Genomic DNA, 22025 nt, shown 5'->3' on the forward strand with positions numbered 1-22025 from the left:
AAAATATGCTGCTAAAAGTCACAATGATTTTTTTTTTTTGTTAAACAAGGCAGAACTTTCACTAGTACTGAACAATAATTTTATTAATATGACATAATCACCAATATTTATCTGGTCAGGCCGGATACACAGCCAGCCCTAAGTCCCTCTGCTAACCAGTTCATTCAGTGTTCAGTTCATTCATTCGCTCCCTCAGTGTTTACAATGTGCCTGGCACGGTCTCAGGTGTGGCAAATGTAATTGTAAAAGGCCAAACGAGGTCCCTGCTCTCAGGAGGTTCACATTCCAATTGGGAGAAATGAAGTAAAGACAGATCATTCTGCAAGGTATGTGCTAGGGAGACAACAAAAGGAGGTAATGAGTTAAAAGACAAGGGGTCCACACTTCAAATAAGATAGTCAGGGAAGGCCTCTCTGAGAGGGTGATGAGAGAGAATCCTGAGACGAGACAAGAGGCAGGAAACAGAAGTCTGAAGTTAGAGCCTTCTTGGCAGAGGGACCAATAAGCACAGACACTCCCAAAGGTAAGGAGGATTGTCCACAGGACCCTCTGCAGCATCAGTGTGGGGAGTGAACAAGAAAGGAATAGACACTAAACACGCAGTCAGAGGCCTGACAAATGAGTGCCTTGCAGACCCTGAGTTATTTTACTTTAAGCTGCTTACAATGAGAAGCCACCAGAGGGCTTTAGAATATCAGCCATATATGATTTATGTTCTTAAAAGTTCATCTGGTGGCCTTTTTTAAGGATATTCAGCTTTCTTCTCCATCAAGTTGTCGTTTTTTCACATGCCTTAGCTATGTGGCCTTAGGAAAATTACAGCCTCAGTGTCCATATCTGTTAAATGGTGACACCACCTGCCAACAACCGCCAAAACACACCCTTTCAATCTGGCAGTTAAATACAGTGGAACCTCACAGTTGCCCTCCTCCCTACACTGACTACCCTCTTAAGTTGACCTAATTTTCACAGACCAGACGCGCACCACATGTATGTATCAGTTTCTCATGCTGACCACCTCTGTAAGATGACTAGTTTGTCACAGTTTCTTTGGTGGTCAACTTTCAGGGGTTCTACTGTGTTTGACTCTGAGCCTGATCTCAGTCTCATTTCTACTCTCATCTTCCGAGACACTGTCCCCAACCTCTGATCTCCCTCTTACATTTTCAATCTTAGCACAAGCCCATTGCCCTCTTCCTGTTCACCTACCAAACAAAATCCTTACTCTGATTCTGCAGTTCTTTGAGTTACCATCTCTTCCCCAGTCTACCCCTTCCTTTTTGTCACCAAAACAGATGAGTAAGCACTGTGTCTGCACTCCCCACATTTCTCCGCTTCACTGCTCATTTAAAACCACCATCACCCACCTGTCACCAACTATTAGGTCCTATTATTCTTGGTCTTCCCACCCTATCCTCAGGTTTTATCCCATCACTGGATGGGAAGGGTAAGGGAACAGAAATACAGAAGGGCGGGATTCTACCGCTAGCTCTGTTACTATATTGTCTGATAGTAAAAGGCCACATACTTTCTTGGGGCCTTAGTTCCCATACTGATGTTTGTATTGGGTTGGCTTTATACACAGCCTTAGAGCACTTCTGATTTGGAAATTCTAAGACTACAGGATTCTTCCCTTTGGCATCCATGACTCAGCACAGTCTTGGTTCTCTATACAATTATCTGTCTCCTTTATTAGGATGTGTTGCTCATCTTCTTAATGAATATGCTATTCCTCCCAGTTCCTACCAAATGTACTTTAAACTGTATTTAAGTCACTAAATACATTCGCTCCCTGAGCAACAATATCCATTCTGATCCCCTCCATTGCTACCTCTATGAAGAAGTCTCCCACGCCTTCAGTCCATCACTGCCACCCATACAGAGAATGTTTCCAATCAGAAGAAGTTCTAGCACTTGAGTCTCTCACAACCCAGGCAATGCAACTACTCCAAGCCTGTTCTTCTTGACCTCTCCTTTTTTTCTTAATTGCTTACCGTTATCCACGACACTCATGTTCATTAACTACGGTGGCATACAGTGGGGTATCATCCCCAAGGGTAACTCTTACACCTGATGTGGAGAACCATCAATCCAAGCAGAGACAGGAGGGCAGCCATGCATTTGTGTGGTCTAGTGGAGGGTGCCAGACCTCAAGCATGGTGAGGACAACCCAGCATGGGAGTCAGTCCCCAGTGCAAAAGGGGCATCCCTTGGGGGGCACGCATATGACCCAGAATGTGGAATTAGACTGCAATCAGAGAGAGGGGAGCAACTCCAGAGGTGGGGGCCTTCCTTGAAGAAATGGCCGATTCCAGGAGTGGGTCAGGAAAGTAAAAGACGGGCCTAAAAAGCAAGAAAGAAAGTGCTCGGAAAAGGATGGAAACATGACCAAAAGGACACAGAAACCAGCTGGAATGGAGCTCCTACTGGTATAATCAGGAACATTCTGGAAATCAAAACTAAGGACTATGACACTTAGGAATGTAACCCACTGCTTAAATAAGGAACAAAGACACCACGCAGATATAAACAAGTGAATAAACGAAGTTTGATGAAGAACAGGATGCTTACACAGTTTCAAAGCACCTTTCTACAGATATCTTCTAATTACAAAAGGAAAGGAGTAACTTTATCGTAGAGAAACTTTGCAGACAGCATCTACCCAAGTGGTACAAGTGAATAGTAATGACACGAACCAAACGGAAACGTGTGCCACCTGATGGGACACAATGGGAAGAATGTACAAAACAGAACTGGGGGTAAAATCCTGCCATTTTGTCTTTTTAGTACATTAGCCTTCCATTCCAGTGAAAGGTGGTGGTACACAAGCTCATAGGTTTGGAAAGACTGGAATATTCCTGCCCAAGGTGCCTCACCAGAATCTAATCACGAGGAAACTTACAAAACCCTAACGGAGGGACTTTCTACAAAAAACTGGCCTTTAATTTTCAAAAGGAATGTAAAGTCATGAAACCTAGAAAAGCCTGAGAAACTGCCCGAGACTGAGAGAGTAAAGAGGACACCTCAGCACCCCCGCACTCCTGAACTGGGTCCTCTTGCTATAAAAGACATTATTGACACAACTGGCAAAACCAGAATAAAGTCTAAAGAGTGGACGTTAATGAACTATCAATGCTAAGTTGATTTTGACAACTGTACTACGGTTACATAAGAGATCTATCTTTGTTTATAGGTCTATGCAACACACTTTTTTTGTAAATTTATGATTATTCCAAAATAAATTTTTTTTACACAAAAATCAGCCCCTACAAAGGCTTCTTCTGTAACATCTCAAACCTATCCCCTTCTTTCCGTTAACCCTGACATCCTTGCCCAGACAGCTAGGATAACTTCTTAACAAGGCTGGTTATGCATCAGTCCACCCTATGACCGCTACCCAATTAAGGTCTCCCCAAGTGCACTTCAGCTCCTGCCATATTCCTGCTCCAACACTTTCCTGGTTCCTCATCACCTACAAACTCAATACAAACGTTTTGGTGTGACTTTCAAGTTCAGCTCCCTTCTAGCTGCAACCAGCCTCTTCCAGGCTTTCTTCCTCACAACCCCCACGTTACAGCTCACCACATGGCTCCGCCACACTCAGTGTTTTCTTCCCATTTCCAGAGTTTTGCTTCCAGAGCTCCTTCCACTAGGAAGCAACCACGCCTCACCCCCTCCCCCACAAAGTACTCAAAGACTTCGTACAAATGCCAACTCTGACTATCCCACACCACTCCCCATTTTCCACACTTGCCCTTATATTCTCTCCATATCAGAATACCTAAGCCAATTTTGCCCCTTACAAACCAAATTTCATTGTTCCATGTTACAGGGTTTTTTTATGTTTGCCGTGACAACCCCTAATACATAAGGTGAGGTCACATACCAGTGAAGTATTCATAAGGAATAAAATTAAGTCATAGCCACAGTTATGAATCCAGATGGCCAATTATTATCTCACTCATTCCCTAAAGTATTAACTTTTCAAGTATTCAAATTACTTTTCGTTTGTCCCGTCTCCTTCCTTAGAGTTTTCCATTTCTAGCACAAAATACGAGCAATCTCCACTACTTTTCTACATAGAAATTTTGGCCTTGGCCATAGAACTAATAATCACAAATCCAGAGGTTTCTAGAGTATCAATTAAGTAACAAGGGTTTAGATGTAATTACATTTTCACTTCATCATGACGTTACTATATAAAGAACAAAATAAAACTCTTACAGCAGAAAATAAAACCTATACTTCACAAGTTTAAAACCAAAGAACCTAAAACTTTAAGAAGACGACACTATTTAACTCACTTGTATTTTCAGGCTCACTAATGACTCTGGAATGCCATTCAAAAAGATATGGCTGCAGTTAATGTATAACGTTAATGGCTATAGTTAAATGTGATCAAAAAGCCAGTATTTTTCTCTCAATTTGAATTTAATAAATAAAAAGACAAATTACTTAGCATCAGGGCTGAAATTTCATCAGGAAATGAGTACTACGAAACTAAAGCAATACCTGAAAGCCAAGAAAAAAGTATTATTTTAGAGGGAAAAAAATGACCTCAGTACATTAAGCGAAGCAAAGTGTTGCCTCTCAATGACCGGTGATCAAAGTGACATAGGTTCTACTTTGACATCACAGTGACAGACAAGGTCAGACACACCCAGAATTTCAATATTGCAAAAGGCATCAAATCTATAAATTATAAATCTCCAGGTCCTAGTTTCAGCATGTCAGTCGTATAAAAACTACGTTAAGTTGAACAATTTGGGTTCTCTAGCTGAAACCATGGCTTTTATCTCAATTTTATTTCTTAAGTATGAAGTAAACAGCTCTAAATAGTTTAGATGACAAAAGATAAACATACTCACATATAAACCCAAGATATCTGTGATGTTTAAAAGCAAAATTTAGAGAACAGTATACTGTACTGTTTTCTGTTTTATAAAGCACTTTTATTCAACAAAATTATTCCCACTCTTCCCAGAAATATAAGTGAATGAAAGTAAATGAATGAATCATCAGAAGCCAGTCTCATCTTTAAAACAACTTCTAAAAATATTATTTAAAATATTTACCTGGAAAAATTCTAGGTACATTTACAATGCCAAAATCAAAATATGAGACAAATAAGAAAAACAAAGTTACATGTTTTCATTCCCAAATGACGTAAAGAATGCTGTAAGGGATTTATCATAATAAGCATCAATACTCACACACCCCCACCCACTCTTCTTTCATTCTTAGCCTTACATATAGATATTTACATCTCAACAGTTTATGCTGAGAGTTTACTTTTAGTTTGACACAAACTTCCTGAATTCTGAAGCTTTTGGTTTATCACATAAGTCAGTTTCAAAAAACTTCAGAGACAAATTGAAAATTAAAAAAAAACAAAAACAAAAAACCTGTTAGGTAAATTATTAAGATAAATACCTAATTACTTGTCTTGAAATCTAGTACTATGCCCTTTGAAACGTGAACTTTATATTCAAAAGTCTAAAGTCACAGCACAGTTAGTTAGGATGCTATCACAGTGACTATTACCTATCAGCATAAACAGCCAGTTTTGTGAACAGAAATACCCTCTTCCCATGAGGAAGAAAGTAAAAAATAAGAAATTCATAGTAAGTGTTAGATTTTACAAAAATAAAGACCTGCTAAAACACACACACTCACCTTTTTAAGTAAAATGATAGGTAAACCCTTCTACCCTCACTTCATTTTTACTTTAAAATGGTCAATGAAAATGACACTTTATCCAGACTAACCCTGAAAACTACGGAGCTAGACTTGTGACTAAAGAATACTTGAAACCAGATATGCAAATATGTTAAAGGATACTCTATTTTGATTCTTTGACAGAAACTGCACAACCTTGCCGAACTCAGAGAGCACCTAGTTCAACTTACTCACTTTACAATGAAGAAACTGGCTGGCTGTGAACAGGGGCTCACACCTGTAATCCTAGCACTCCGGGAGGCTAAGGTGGCTGGATCCCTTGAGCTCAGTAATTCAAGACCAGCCTGAGCAAGAGGGAAACCCCGTCTCTACTAAAAATAGAAAAATTAGCCAGGCATTGTGGTGGGTGTCTGTACTCCCAGCTACTTAGGGAGGCTGAGGCAGAAGGATCACTGGAGCACAAAAGTTTGAGGTTGCCGTGAGCTGTGACATCACAGCACTCTACCCGGGGTGACAGAGTGAGACTCTATCTCAAAAAATAAATAGAAAATAGAAATAAAATAAAATGAAGAAACTGAGGCAGAGAGAAGTTGTGACTCACCGAAGGTCACAGTCTGTCTCCAAGCTGACAGGGCAAATCTAATACACATGACACAGCTAAGTCCAGCATCCATTCTACGGGCTTTACGTTTAGCTCTGTCATAAGTTACTTTACGATTTGGCACTCAGACAATTCATTCACTGGAAATTATTAACAGATGACTCTCATCACCTCTCTCACAGAATGCCCCTGAACTCAAATAAAGACAACACACACCTCACAGCCATTCCTCATTTATCAGATAAAAAATTAATCTAGGTGAGAATCACTCTTCTTACTTGAATAGGACACTCCTTCCTCAGAATAATATCTCGTAAGGCTAATACAAACAACGTATTATTCTCTTTCTTTGTTAACCTCCAAAGGGTGTACAGAATAGACCAGCAGTTCTCAACTTGTGGGTCTCCACATACTTTTTCACTATTAAAAAATAGTCAGGATCCCAGCGTTTAGTGAGTCAAAGCGCTTGATAGCTGCCATATTAAAAGCTAAATGTGGCATTAAATTAGTTTAAATTAAATTAGAAATTAAAATATTTTAAATCATTTGAAAATAGTAAGTCATTACATGTTAAACACACGGTTATGAAAAATATATATTTCCCTAAATAAAAAAACTTTGGCTAGAAGAGTGGCACGCTATTATATTTTTTGCAAGTCTGCTGTCTCACTTAATAGAAGACAGTGGATTTTCCTGTCTACTTCTGCATTCAGTGAGGTGCTGTGTTTCACTCTGAGTACATGAAGACAATTACTCACAAATAATACATATAAAGGATTTTGGATCGTATACTTAAGAGGAGATACAACACCCCCAGTGCCCAGAAACCCATCAAACGCCATGGTCACGGATTCACATGAACATGTGGACGAGTGATTGGGCTGTCAAGCAAGATTTCATAAGTTGAGCATGAAAACTACAATTAAAGTAGTAGAATCAGAATACAGAACAAATATAAGAGATAATTAATGATTTTAGCTACTGTAACTCAGAATTATTATCCAAAGCAATAGTTTTCAAAACAAGAGCGCAAACAGAAGTGTAGTGGCAAAGGTATACAGCCTAACCATTAAGGGAAAAAAAAATCAGATTAATTATAAGAAATTATCAAGTACATATTTCAATATTTAAATGTTTCTTTAAAAAATGTGGAATTTTGTTGAATGAAGAAAAAGAAAACAAAAAGCAGAAACTAAAGATTGAAACCAGTTGGTAGCTATAATGCATACTAACAGGAGACACTGAGGTACTTCTCCTAAATTAACTCGTTTAAATTGTCTTAACTTAGTTATTTTGCTAAGACCTTTACATTCCACATTTACTAGGATTCACATATACCCTTGTAAGATGCACCGCAGGTGTAATCCCATTAATCCCCCTCCTTCCCCCTCCCTCCCCCCTCCCTCCCCTCCCTTTCCCCTTTTACTAATGTGATGAAAATGTGTCAAACGATCTATGAACCAAGTGTATGGTGCCCCACGATCATACTAATGTACACAGCTATGGTTTAATAAAAATAAATAAATAAAAATAAATTGTCTTAACTACCTTTGAGATGGAAACTATTCAATCCCTTTATACATTCGAGAAAATGAAAGCCCAGAGAGAGAAGGAAGGAGAGGGACCCAGGGGCTTTGTAGCAATTACCTAGCAGACCTGAGATTTCAACCGGCACGCTCCTGACTCCCAGGCTATATACTAACTCATTACAAACATCAGTTATAAAAATAGCCACACTACACGCAAAAATTTCCTTCTCTATGAGTAAAGCAAAGCACGTGCGGTGAAACACACGCTGAGTTTGCTTCTGGTGGCAGCCGTGGTACCTCATGACTCCTGCTGGAGTTGAGAATTTAAGAATTCATTATATTCGTTAAAATATGATTGAAGAACTCAGGTTATGGAGAACTTTAAGGAATATTTGCTTCCACAAAAGAAAGGAAAGCAAGGTTTGAGTCGATGAAAATGAAAAGAAGGCACACAATAAGGTTTTTAATTAAGGTTTTTGCTTTTGGTTTGGGGAAAAAAAAAAAAAAACAGAATAAGACAAAGATCCGGGAGCACATGCAAGGCCTATATCCTGCTAATGGGATGGGCGTGAGTGACACATTTCTCCTAAAATAAATTTTTAAGGCAATAAAGAAAAATAGCCACACATTGCTAGATGCTAAAGGAGTTTATATATACAAAATCCATTCCATATTTCATAAAGGGATCATTTATCACAACCGTGTAATAAAAACAGTACTGAGGCAAAGTCCAATGCAAGTATTCACTGTGTAACTTAGAACCACCCTTTAACGTCATATCTTAAACCTCTTCCTGGTCTTTATATATACAACATGCTATCTGCAACGAGAAAAGCCAGAAATATTTTACAGTAAAGTATGCCTTCTTGCAGATTTGAAATGTTATAAATACCCCAATTCAAAACTGCTGTGACATATCTCACTTCCAATATGAATAAGAAAGTGAGACTGTCCACTTAGTAATTTTAGATGTGCTGAGTCTTTAAAAGCCCTCAGTTAAGGAAATGATTTATTTGTACTGAAAACCACAACTTTCATATAATTAACCTACCTAGAAAAGGGCAAAAGGGAGGGAAGCCTGTGGGTAACAGATTTGGAATCCAATTTTATTTTTCACAACCCATGAAGTGATTAATAAAGCTAAGAAAAAAAGACTAAGACCACAAATAAACTAATTTAAAGCAATTTTAGTGAACCAGAAAACAGCTTAAAAGAAAATTAAAAAAATCTAGCACTAGTCTGCTAAAGTAAATACAGCAACTGGCAGGAAAAAAAATAAACATTTTCCAAACACCAAAAACAGGCAATGAGAGTTGCGGGGAGATAACTATATATGTATGCCCTTTCCAAGTCAACACAGATATTTTCTAGGAGATTTTAATAATCTCTTGTTCTTCTACTTCAAAAAAGATGTAACATTACATCAAACAATGGGAGGAGCATTACATGACCAGCCTTAAAGCAAGAATAAAACAGTAGGCTGAAATGTGTTTAAATGTATCAACTATTAAAGATAATGCTTGCCTTCAGCATTTCACAGAGCCATGATCTTCCAAAAGCAGAGAAGAACCCAACTTACCTGGATACGCTTTCTGGAATGTATTCTAAGACCGGATATCCATCACTTCTTCTAGATGACAGATCACCATGTGATTTCCAGGACTCCACTAAAGTATTGACAGGAGGAAAGGAACTCAGGTGTTGGAAAGATTGGTCTCTAGCTGATCGTGACAGAGATATTGCACCTTGAGCACCAATCCTGTAGTGAAAGGACTGCCCGCCTGAATTCACACCAACAATGGCGGAGGAAGGGATGCCGGCCCCGGGGTCATAGCCCCCATCATTTGGTTCCTGTTTAATCCCCATTGGGAACCCACTGCCTTCACAGTTACCATCAAAGCCCGGCACAGGTGGTCCTAAAATTCCTGATAGAGAATAATAATCTTTATCATCCATAAAGGAAAAATAGGAGCCATCCATAAATGGAAATGGGTTTACTGTTGGATTCCCTTTAAACGAGGCGCCTGAACATGAATGCTTGGTTGACTCTTGTTTTATTGGGACTGAGAAAGGGGAATCAGAGTGTATTTTGCTATTTCCTCCTAGACATGAGCTGCTAAAAGCTCCGTCTGGTTCTGGTTTTATGTACTGGACAATGTCAAGTTGGCCAGTCACACCATTTGAGATGGCACTCTCTACTTCCTCAGTCTTAGGAAAGAGGACCTCCTGAGCACCTTTCTCGTGTGTGTCCGGACTGGGAACCACATCCCGGCTTACGCTGGATCCAGCAGAGGTGCCAGAAGCAGCATAGCTGAAGGCATTGTTTACAGGGCTACAGATAGATCCCACAGTACTGGCTGCCGGACTGGAAAGCGTGGATCTGTTGTTGGTGTTGGAAGGGCTGGAAACAGAGCACCTTGAGTTGTTGATGTTTGCAGGGCTAGACATGGAGGATCTCAGAGTGACGTTATTAGGACTGGAGACTGGAGATTTTACACTGCAGTGACTCGGAGGGCTGGAAATGGGGGATTTCATGCTACTTAATGGACTTGAGAGCGGAGAGCCGACATTGCTAGCGTGTGCAGGGCTGTGTGACCTGGAGCCTCGATTTTCAACATTAGGGGAACATGTCAGAGGAGTCCCCTGGGTGACAGGGCTGTGTGCTGGAAAACTGCCAAAGCTGGCTGTGGTGGAGGACACGGAGTTGATTCCAGCAGGGCTGCAAACCGAAGATGTCATGTTCAGAGGGCTGCAAACAGATGGGCTTTTCTCATGACACATGATAGGGCTTTTAACCAAGGCGCGCATCACCCCACCATTCACGGAGCTCCCAGAGTCAGACATGAAGGATCTCAAGGGCCTGCTCACACTACTTAGAGTAGAAGGACGATGACCATTTTCTTTGTAGAATTTCACAAGCTGTTCAACGTTTTGATAAATCTTAGCTGGACTCATGCTTCCTTGTTGGTTCTGCTGATCGTAGGGGTAGTCAGCATCTCTTACAGAATCCATGTATAAACCCATGGACTCAGCTACAGTTGCCGAAAGTTCCTTAGATTCCAGCTCAGTTTTAATGTCAGATGTTAAAATCCCAGACCGATTACTGTCTTGCTGAAGGCAAGGGAGTAGTTCGTGTTTTTCTTTGCTGCTTCCTTGCGTACTGTTGTTTGGAATAGCACCGGAAACACAGCTTACATTGACAATCTCCATGTAGTTATTCTCATGGGTCTTCTCTGTAGGCCCCAGAGAAGAATGCTCCATGGTCTGAGAAACTTGACCCCACCGTCTTTCCATATCTAGACCTTCAGGGAGATTGTGGTAGCCTTTGGTCTCCATAGCTAACAAATAAATTTATATTAAAAATTAGAGTCAGTTATAGCAATATTACTCTAAAAGACATTCTAAATTGTATTTGCTAAGCTGAAAAGCTTACCTATCATAAGCAGTATCTCTAGTTAAATTAAAACTGTTACCTTCTTATATGCTGACAACAGAGTATTGACATGTCCAGATGTCTCAGTAAGAGAAGCAATGATATAAAATTGTTCTGTAGCTAAATGAAAGTAATATGCTTGCTACAACACAACCTCTAGAATTTGCAAAGAATAATTACAGATGCTAACTTACTTAATATCTAAATTAATCTTGGGGATTGATGAGGCAGGCAAAGGAGGAAACTGAAGATTTTAGGGAGGTGGGTGATTTGTTCAAAGTCAAATACACAGTAAGCGACAGAGCTGGGTTTTAAAACTAAATCTTCTGACTCCAGAGCCTCTGGAGTCTTTCCATCATATGGAAGCTGCTGTCCATAGCTAACAGATGGCTTTCTTAAAAACAATACGGGAATGCAAATGAAATTACCATTTCCAAAAATAAGCTTACCAGGTGAACTATCACAGGAAAAACAATGAATTATTTTAAAAATAATAAGACTTTCTTCAAAGATTAATGATGAAGATAATTTAATGTCTCTAAGATTTATATATCCTGCTGCGGGTGGTCCACCACTGAGAGGGACTGTGTGACAACTCAGGGATGTCAGGACTCTTCCCTGTATTGCAGTCCTGGCAAGGACTTTGACGTGCATGCTGAGCTAACAGCATCTTTGCCAAAATGACTCCCGACAACTGGACATTTTTACTCAACAGCAAATGAAGTTTGAGAGGGGTGTGGAAATTCAAGTATGCATTCATTTAACAATATTTACCAAGGACTTGCTATATCTGGGCCTAAGACAGGTCATTGAATCTGTAGGAATAAACAGAACAGGCATTGTCCCCATCCTCAAGGAGTCTACAAGATTGTTTTATATACTATATAAGCATATCTGTTAGTTCTATAGATAAAATTTCATGTACAGAATTATATAATAATGCTTACATGTTATATAATTCATTGCTGTACTACAAGCCTTTTACATATATTATTAACTCATTTATCTTTATAAACAATCCTATACGACTGGTAAAAGTATTACCTAAGTAATATGAAGCGAGGAAACAGAGGCACTGGCCACACAGCTAAGTGTCACAGGTGGACTTTAGTCCCAGAGCTCCTTCTACACCAGGGTGTCTTAACTGTGGCACTACTGACACTTTGGCCCCAATAATTCTTAGCTGTGGAGGTCTACCCTATACGCTGCACGGTGTTTTGCAGCGTCTCTGACCCCTACCCACTATATGCCAGTAGCATTCCCCTTCCCAGTTGTGACAACCAAAAATGTCTCCAGATGTTACCTAATGCTTTGGAGGAACAAAATCAATCCTGGTTGAGAGCCACCACTTTAAAGAAACGTATCTTAAAGGAAAATAACTCACATTCGGTAAAATTTATTTGTACATTTTAGCATTTTAAAACCCCTAAAATGTGTATTTTTCTAAACTTTTCTTTTTTTCTTCTTTTTTGAGACAGTTTCGTTCTGTTACCCTAGGTAGAGTGCCTTAGCCTTATAGCTCACAGAAACCTCAAATCTTGGGCTCAAGCAATCCTCTTGCCTCAGCCTCCCAAATAGCTGGTGCTAAAGGCACCTGCCACAATGCCTGGCTAGTTTTTCTATTTTTAGTAGAGACAGGGTCTCACTCTTGCTCAGGCTGATGACTCCTGAGCTCAAACAATCCACCCCACCTTGGCTTCCCACAATGCTAGGATTGCCGGCATGAGCCACCGTGCCTGGCCAGTTTTCTAAATTTTTCAAGTCAGGAAACAAGACCCAATAAAGGTCCTAATCTAAAAGATGCCATTTCTGCCATTCTGTACATAAGCAGGACCTTAGGACTCTCATCTCCCCCTCCCTTACTACTCATGACCTCAATTTTCACTACCTTCCTCTCATTTAAGGCAAAAAGACTGGGAAGTCCTTTTGCTACGTAACTTATATTACATAACAATGAAAAAATAAAATAATCGCTCTACTAAATAAATTGGCATTAGAAAGCACAAGACTTGATAATGAAAGTTAATGCCCTGATGGCCAAATATTTTTATCTTTTACCTTTCTGTATTGTACATTAGATTTTTAAGTTCTGATAAGGCAGAAACTATTATTTTCACTACTTTCTCCCAAAAGGGCAGCATATCACAATTAAAAAATTTTAAACTAGTATAATAATATAATCAATACTCAATTCGTGAACATTAAAATCTACCAATTATGCAGCCTACTTTTATTTAAAAGACATTAATCTATGAATTCCTAATCAAAAATCAATCATAAAACTGGAGAAAATAAATCACAATACTAAGGTTGAGGGGCTTATCTGTTTCTTGCAGCCAAAAAATTTGGTGTTTATGAAAGTCAAATAATAGTTGGAATAAAAAAGAATGGAGAAAAAAAGCAAACAAACAGGGAATTGGGACCTAAATTGTGAATACTGGCTCTTCTACTTCACTAAAAACCATTCACTTATAGTTATGGATTAAAATATGTCAGTAGATATTATGCACAGCTTCTACTTGTACCTAAGAATATTCTGTCCTCCCCATATCAAAGATGAATGAATATGTAGCTGAGATATAAATGGTCAGGTCCAAATTCATTAAACACCACAGGGAACATGTCTGCTCATTCTTAAAACAGAACACCTTCTGTGCATCTCACCCCACATAGACCCAAACTCACATTTCTTCTCTTGGCCCGCTGCACAAACACCTACCCAAATGCCCGCAAGTTACTCTTGCTCTGTCTCCTTACCAAGGAGGGGCTTCCCTCCATTGGCACACTCTTCTTTACCCACAGGGCTATAGCCTCATTTTCTCTCCTTTACCAGGGCTACAGATCTCTCCCTTTGAGTCTGAAGGGGAAAACCACCCAGATCCCACTTAAAAAATCCATCCTCCACTGGGGAACAGTGATTACTCATTACTTTTGTGAAGTTTCACAGTGTAAATATACACGCTAAAACTACCTCCGAGTGCAGAAACCAGTTTACTTTTAATCCAGCATACCCTAAATAATTTTGCCGCTGCACCCTTTTTTCACAGAACACCTGCTAAGATGCTGAGGGTCACTGTTCAGCACTCTGCCCTTACACATGAACCATATCCCAGCTCCGTGAGGTTATATGAAGCCTATATGAAGAGAACTCATGGGGAGCTGGTGGATACCAAAGACATCTGAAAGCACTCTACCAGGAAACACCTTATCAGTAACAGCACACAGCTGATCACAACTTTCCAAGTCCTATTTGACTAGCTGCAAACTCTCAACATAAAACAACCTGTATCTCACCACATTATTGACAGGCTATCATTAATTTGCAAAAGGCTTTTCTGAAATCTAAATTAGCTTTGTTTAAAGTACTGTCAATCTAAGGCACCTTTCTCCACAAAGGAAATAAAGGCGGGCAACAAACAAAAGAACAGAGAGGACAAATATTTAGCATCTTCTTGGCTTCCACTGCAAACATATTTTTAACGTCAGATTTTTAAAAACTGTATTACTGAAATATTTTATGTTAAATTCTCCCTATTATTTTTAATTGGTCTTTTCTGTAAACAAATGGATCCGGTTAGGGATTTATTTCCCATGTTGTCCCAGACATCGAGGTTATCTTTTCAGAACTGGCATAATGGCCAAAGCGTAAGCAGGATTTCAATCAACCTGAATCTACTAGTGAATAGTGGAATTACCACTTTATAAATATGATCCTCACAGAACTTACTATCCAGAGGGTAAAGGGAAAGTTTTGTTACTAAAGTATAAAGTCAAACAGGTAGTGGTATACAAATCTAGCTAAGGTAAAATCAGCTTGTCTGCCTCACAACGGAAACTATACCAGAGATGATCTTGGGACAAAGGCAAAAACCATTATGAACTTCTAATTTTGGTGCAAATGGCCTCCAACTAAAATATGAAGGAAATTCACAACAGTACAGAAATGCAGGGATTGGGGTACTACTTTCAGTCATATGTATGCCCTCAAAAGCTCTTTTTACAAAGGAAAACGTGACTTTAAAATTCCATGTTTTACTATCAGTGCTAAATTGCCCCTTTCCATAAGGAAGTAGCCTTTTTTAAAAAAGAAAATTAACAAACAGCCTTGCAAATCTGTATTTTATCTGAAAACACTTTCACTTTTAATATCCCCCCAAAACATAGTCTCACTTTAAAGGCATCATTTTCTGGTTATTTCACTATCATAGGGCACTTTAAAGACTAAGGCTAAAGAATTTCACAATCATTAGGTTCCATAGCTGTAAAAGTTCACTGTAGGTGACTATTTTTTTGTCATTCCCCAGTACAGAACTATTATGTTTTCCTGTTATAGATTGGGTAAATGATAGAAAACTGCCCAAGGTCACCTACGAGAGCAGGAAAACCAGTTAAAACCGAGCATACCTGATTTCTATTCACTCACCCAATTTACTGAGCCACCTGACCTTTCCAAAAATCCCCAAACAAAACTATGTCTTCCTTAAAGGAAAAAGCTCCTCTTTTGATTATTTAAAACTTCTCTCCTCAAGCATTTCCAAGATAGGATATCATGATGTCAAACATAAAATTAAAACTTCCCAGCAGGACTTTACAAATAGAAAATGCTGTTATCATTACCACGTAAATATCATCAATAACAGCAGCTAGAAAAATGGCAACAGAAAATGTTAAGCAGCAATTTCGTGCATTTAAAATTCGGAAGTTTCCGAAAGCTTGTCTGCTAACAAAAGTTTTCCTAACTCCCATGATATAATAAATAATGGTGCCATAAGCCATTATGATTTAAACCTTGTCTTTTTTAATTCAGTAGGTAAAGCCACGCACCCAAAATTCAGTAGTAGGATAAGGATGCCACCAAAAGAAGCTTCATCGTTCGCTTCTCCCCTGCCCTTAGAATTCTAACTGATGCCATGGGAAGCGCAGCCTCTCTCCAGAGTTTCGGGAATACTAGGGAACGTTAAGTGCGCGAATTTCCAGAGCCCCTTTTATACGGGATCTATTAGGATCTACATCTCCTTCAATTGCCCTTTTGCGCTACACCTCCAGCTGAGATTTGTAAGCTTCCGCAATTGATAGAGGAAAGAAATAATATTCAGACGTCCTTTTAAAATTGTACAAGGAAAGCAATCCAAAATTCATCTTTGGGGAAAGGGAAGGGTGGCAGACCTCCCACTGCCAAAGGCAGTTAAAAACTGCTCTTCAGAGGGCATGTATCCAAAGTGGCCAAACTTTCCCAAAATAGTCCTCTGGCAGCCAAAGAAGGGGGGAGGAAAGTGGAAAACCAAAACAAAACAACAAGCACACAGCACCATACTAACTGTGCCTCCGGATTACGCAGCCACTTCTCCCTGCAAAGTGCACGCTCCCGCGCCTCGGCCGCACGCCGAGCTGTGCAAGCGGTGCCCCGCCGCGCACCCCTACACACCTGCCTCGGCCGGGGTCCGTCGCTCGCCGTCTACCTGTTGCAGCACTTGCCACCGCCACGACACCCCTGCTGCGAAGCCCCCTTAAATCCAACCACATCCAGGCCAGCAAGTGCCGCTCTCCCTGCAGCGGGAGAGCCCGAGGCAGCAAAGCTCTTGGACCCAGGTGACTGCACGGGCTTCCTCTGAACAGCCTGAAGTTGGCTAGCGTCTCCCGGGCCCAATGACACCCCGGGCGCGGAGGGGCTGAGAGGAGGGGGCAGGGGCAGGGCCAGAGCGAGCAAAAATGGGAGGGAGAAGAGGGCGGGCGAAAGCCCGGAGGGGGAGTGGGCCAGCTGGAGGGCCGGCCCTTTTAAAAGCGGGTCACATGTCCAGATAAAGTTCAGGTTGCCCTAAGCCCTTCCCATTGGCCCGGAGGGAAGCAAAGCTCCACGCCGCACGGGTCAGACGGGCTTCTTATTGGACAATCCCGGCTGTCAGTCACCTGGCGGGCGACATGACTGATACAAAGTTGCTGCGACACAGCCTGGACTCGGCTGCTTCCTTAAAGCCGCAGGAGCGGCTAGCGCTTGGGGTACTAGGCGGTGGCTACGACACCAGGTGCCTTTCGCACGCTGCCCCCGCCTTTCCTCGCTCAACCGCCCCAAACTTGCTCACGCCCACCCTGCTCTGCTCCTGGGTGACCCCAGGATATCTGGAGAGGGGAAAAGTGTAGTGACGCGGAAGAAGTCTTGTCCGCGAGCAGGCAAGGTGTTGTTGCCTCGCGCTCTCCACCTGCAGGTCCAGGTGGGCGGCAGCCCACACCCCAGCACTGCCCGCCGCGTCCGCGTTCGGGGGAGACTCTTGGTGGGCTAAACCCGACCTCTGAGGTTCCTCTCCGCCCCTTTCCCCTGTCTCCGGAGTTACCTCTCAGCAGAGCAGGCGCAGCCTCTGCTGCCAGCTAACACAGGATCGGTCCCCACTCGATTTGAATTTCCTTGTTTTAACCGTGCAGGAAAAGCCCTTTAAACACAGTCTTCCTCCCACCCCACAATCCCCAGCACCAAAGTAAATAAATAAAAATAATTTTAAAAGAGTGCTAGGGTCAAGAACTGCTACTCTTCTTCCCTACAATTTCGTTACTGTACTTGGTACTTTAGCATTGGATTTTTCCACTAGCTCAATTTGAAAGAAAGCTTACCATCGAGGATAGTCACTTTATAATGGGTGTGGGGGGGATATAATTAGGAGAAACATACAGAAGACAGGAAGAATCAAACTGTTTTCTAAGGATCGGTGTCTGCACGAAGAAATTTCGGTTTCCCTCCAACCGCCCCCACCTCGATTCTCCTTCCGCCCACCCAAATGCTGCAGTTACTAAGCAGAAGGATGGGTCTCTTAACTTTGATGTCTAAGGACTTTTTAGGCTCAGTGTACAAGTCTCGTTTCAAGCTCCGGGCTGGCCTGGAGTCAGCAGCAGTGACGTACACACCTAAATCTGGTCCCCCGGCCCTCGGCACCCCGCAGCCCGGCGGCGGCAGCTGTGCAGCCTTTCGCCTCACCCTCGCTCCGCGCCCGCCGAGCCCTGGGGTGGCGGGAGGGAGGGACGCCCGGTGCCCAAAGGCCCCTCCTCTCCTTACAGTTAGTTAAGCTTTGGGATTCCCGACCCCGAACCTAGGGAGAGTCGAACTCTCAGCCGCTCCAGTAGGGAACTCTCAGGGGCGACAACGGCGGTGCGGGCCAGCTGGTCCCGACTACCGACTCCAGTGCTCCATAGTCGCGGGCGCCGAGCGGGCCCCGGCGTCCCCGCAGCCAGGAGTCTCGGCCGAGTGCCCCAACTTTCCCGCGGGGCCCGCGTCATGCGCACTCGCCCGACCCGGCTAGCAGTCGGGCATGGATCGCACCCCAGCCGAGCGCTGGCCGCAGGCAGACGCAGGGGCAGTCCCGGACTCAGCGCTCGGGTACGCGCGCCGGCGGCTCAGCCAGCGTTGCCGAATTATTCATTATTAAAGGAATGGACGTGTCTCTTTTACTAAGTTTTTACCTCCTTTGGGGAGGGACGGGCTTGCCCTGTATCTTAGCTTCTTGCGAAATCTAGGTTAGAACCGCGCAGGGGCAGCCGCCGCGGTAGCCCTCCCGTCACCCGGCACTCCTGCCCCGCAGCAGTCCTGCGGGCACCTCTCACCCTGCCGGCAGCCCTCCTCTGTTCACCAACACGCGCCCTGTACCCTCAGCGCGGAATCTACCTTCCCCAGGGCCGCCCCTGCACTCTCCGAGCCCCCTCTCACCGCTGTCAGCGCAAAGTGACTGTCGCTGCACTCACCTTTTCTAGGACATGGTGGGGAGGCTAGGGCGGGGGGAGGAGACAGCGAGACTCCCGCCGCCGCCGCCGCTGCCGCTGCCGCCGCCACCAGCAAGACCAATATTAGCTGATCAGCGGTGAGGATGGAGATGGTAATCCTGTCAGTCGCCCTACAGACGGTGGGTAGAGCAATAGTGTTAGCCCGCAGGAGGCTGCGAGGCAGAGGCGCCAAATCGCCCGGAGGGGGCCGCAGGCACCCGTCCGCCCCCAACGGCGGCCTGGCCTCAGGCCAGCCCCTCTCCCGCTGCACTGGCCCGCTCGGCGTTGACGACCGTGGTCCTGGGAGCAGGGAAGTCCGGCGGGATGATCCTGCGCCGGCCGCCCCGCACCGCCGCTCTCCGCGTCCCCTCCCCCGGCGGGGTAGCGGGTGACAGCTCAGTCGGCCGAGCGTGTGTGCGAGGGGGTGGCCTCAGGGACAGCCCGCTGCGCGGCGGCCCCCTCCCCGGGTCACACCCTCTCTAGCAGGAGCAGGCAGCACCGCGTCTAGACACCCGCGGGTGGGAAACCGGGATGGGGTGCCTGTGCCCGACCTCCCACCCAGGCCACTGACAGCAAGGAAGCCGAAGGAAAACGGAACCCAAATGCACGCACCCCTCCAGCCCGCCCTCAAAGTCCCGCCCTGACCTCGCGCGGGCCTCAGGTGCAGCTCCCACCCGCGGGGGGAGGAGAGGACCGGGGACCACGCGGAGGGGGCGGGAGGGAAAAGTTTCTTCTCCTGCTCCCCGGCTGCCCACCCGCGAGGCTGCGCCTCTCCCCGCCTCTCGCCGGCTCGCCGCGCCTCTGCCCCACCCCCACCGTAGGGGGCGCGAGGAGGGACCCGGAGTCGGTGCGCGGGGACGTGTAGGGAGAGTGGTAAGGAGCGACGGCCGTGACCGGTCCCCTCGCTCTGACTGCGGCTCAGACTCCAGCTGCCGCGGCTCCGCTAGGCGAGCCGGGGAAGGGGCCGAGCGCCAGGACCCCTCCCCCGCCGCGCTCCTCGCGCCGCGCGCCCCCGCGTCGCTTCGCGCGCCCCCGCGCCCTCGCGCCAGCCGGGGCTGACACCTACGCAGACGCGAAAGTGAAAGGGGGGAGACCCGGCCCAGCGGGCGGCCGGCCAGGGGGCGCGCGGGAGCGCGGGCACGCGGCGGGGGGCGAAGGATGGACCCGCGGACCGAGATCCCGGGGTTCTCCCCCAACCGCTGTGCTGCGGAGCCGCCGACCGCCTCCTCACCGGGACTCTCCCGAAGTCCCACGCCCCCACCCCCACCCGCGCAGATCACCCCCAGGGGGGCATGTGTGCGTGTCTGTGCGCGCGCGTTGTCCACGAGCACTCACGGGTGTGCGAGATAACATTTCTGTCCCCGACTGTCCTACCGCACCCTCACGCATACCCTTAGGTGGAAGACTGGGGGGCTAGGGGAAGAATTGTGAGTGTCGCCTCCACTTACAGGCTCCTCGGCGGGTTGTTCTTTGTAACTCGGTTAAACACCGCGAACTGACCCCACACACCTCTTTTCTGGCTTAACACTCCTTTTTCTACGGCTCTATTGGCCTCCTTTTCCTCCTGGTTCTTTCCCTTTTTCTTCCTAAATAGCCGTGAAAGTTGCTAATCCTTCCCACACAGAACCGCGTTAAACACAGAGCTGCGCTGTTAATCACTGCCTTTCTCCAACCACAGTCCCGCTGTCCGAACACTGAGCTTCCCATTGCACACAGTATCGGCGCTACTCAGTCTTAGATGGCTCAAGGTTAGCATTTTTGGACTCCACAAAACCACCTTTCGTCTCCTTCTTATTTGTAGGAGAGGCTTCTAGATTAATATTTGTGAAGTTCTTAAGGTATATCTTAGGTGAGATGAAAATATTTTTGTGACTTATTTTCAAAATTAACTTAATATTGAATATATTCAGTGAGCTTTGAAAAGAAACATTAAGAAGTTTACTTTTGTCTGCAGACTGAATTTGGAAATGTGTCAAAACTAAGATAAATTGACACTGATGGATTGATAAATGTATAGAAGGATGGATAGATAGTGACAAAGCATGTATATCATACAATAAAAGTGGTAGAATGTAGGTGGTGGATATACAGGTGTTCGCTGTAAAATTTCTTCAATCTTTGTATGTTTGAAAAGTTTTCATAATAAAATGTTGGATAAAATTCCCACTTACCGTGACCTATATAATGTAAATTCTGTTTACAAAATTGATAGGCATTTATTATTTCCTTCCTCCTTTAAAAAATAATATACCAGAAAGTTGTTGACCTGGGCAGTCTCAACACTATTTTAACTAATAATTTTAATTATAGACTACTTAATCAACTATAGTATATATTGTACAGTGGTTATTGTAACTGCAACACTTTAGAAAAGTAGATTTCTTCCTGTATTTTTTCTTGTCCATTTGACATAAAACTATTCTCAAATTTTCATCTTCACTGCTTTTGAAACAGTTTGATATCATAGGCTAAGATTGGATTTTGAAGCTGATATAGATATTCTTTTGAAACTTTTTCACACCTAAATAGCGTGGGCAGGGGGTCGACATGCCCTTTTATATGATGTCAAGCCCTCTTTCTCCCTTGGGAGACGTGTAGGTGATCTTGCAGTTGTCAATAGGCGAATTTTTATTTGTTTTTTGATATCTGGGTATTTAGATATTTGTCCAAATGTGTGAATGATTAAGTTTCCCTCAGGACCCCTTTTCTATTTATTTTCCTTTGCTGGCTATAAGACAAAAGGTGGTCCCCTGGCACCCTGAAAGAATATCTTCAGGATAAGATCAGAATCTTCCCTCATCTAAAAAGAAGCTGGTTTTACTTGGAATCACTTCGGAAGTGATGCCTCAGAGAGACCCCATCAAAGAAGAGGATGCAAGGTTTTTAGGTTGTTAGAAATACTCTTAATTCCAATACCTTTTTATAAAGAGCTCTGTCAACTTTAAAAATATGTGCTTAGCAATATCAATACTTGCTTTTTTAAAAAGCATCTCTTCACAAAGTTTGTTCTTTTCATACTTTTAGATAAGTGTATTTTTTT

The 22025-nt window shown here is 43.6% G+C and overlaps 1 protein-coding gene across 1 annotated transcript in view; it reads right to left on the reverse strand.

Moving 5' to 3' along the window:
• The window catches only part of NR3C2 (nuclear receptor subfamily 3 group C member 2), a 365145-nt gene extending 348012 nt beyond the window's left edge, over positions 1 to 17133 (reverse strand). The window contains exons 1-2 of the mRNA XM_053582461.1: positions 16668 to 17133; positions 9389 to 11147 (exon numbers count right to left, since the gene is read on the reverse strand). Coding sequence (XP_053438436.1) covers positions 9389 to 11145 — 1757 coding nt within the window. The 5' untranslated portion in view covers positions 11146 to 11147; positions 16668 to 17133. The remainder of the gene's footprint in view (positions 1 to 9388; positions 11148 to 16667) is intronic.
• Between the last annotated feature and the right edge of the window lie 4892 nt (positions 17134 to 22025).

The sequence above is a fragment of the Nycticebus coucang genome, chromosome 1, assembly GCF_027406575.1.
Source record: "Nycticebus coucang isolate mNycCou1 chromosome 1, mNycCou1.pri, whole genome shotgun sequence".
Classification (NCBI taxonomy): domain Eukaryota; kingdom Metazoa; phylum Chordata; class Mammalia; order Primates; family Lorisidae; genus Nycticebus; species Nycticebus coucang.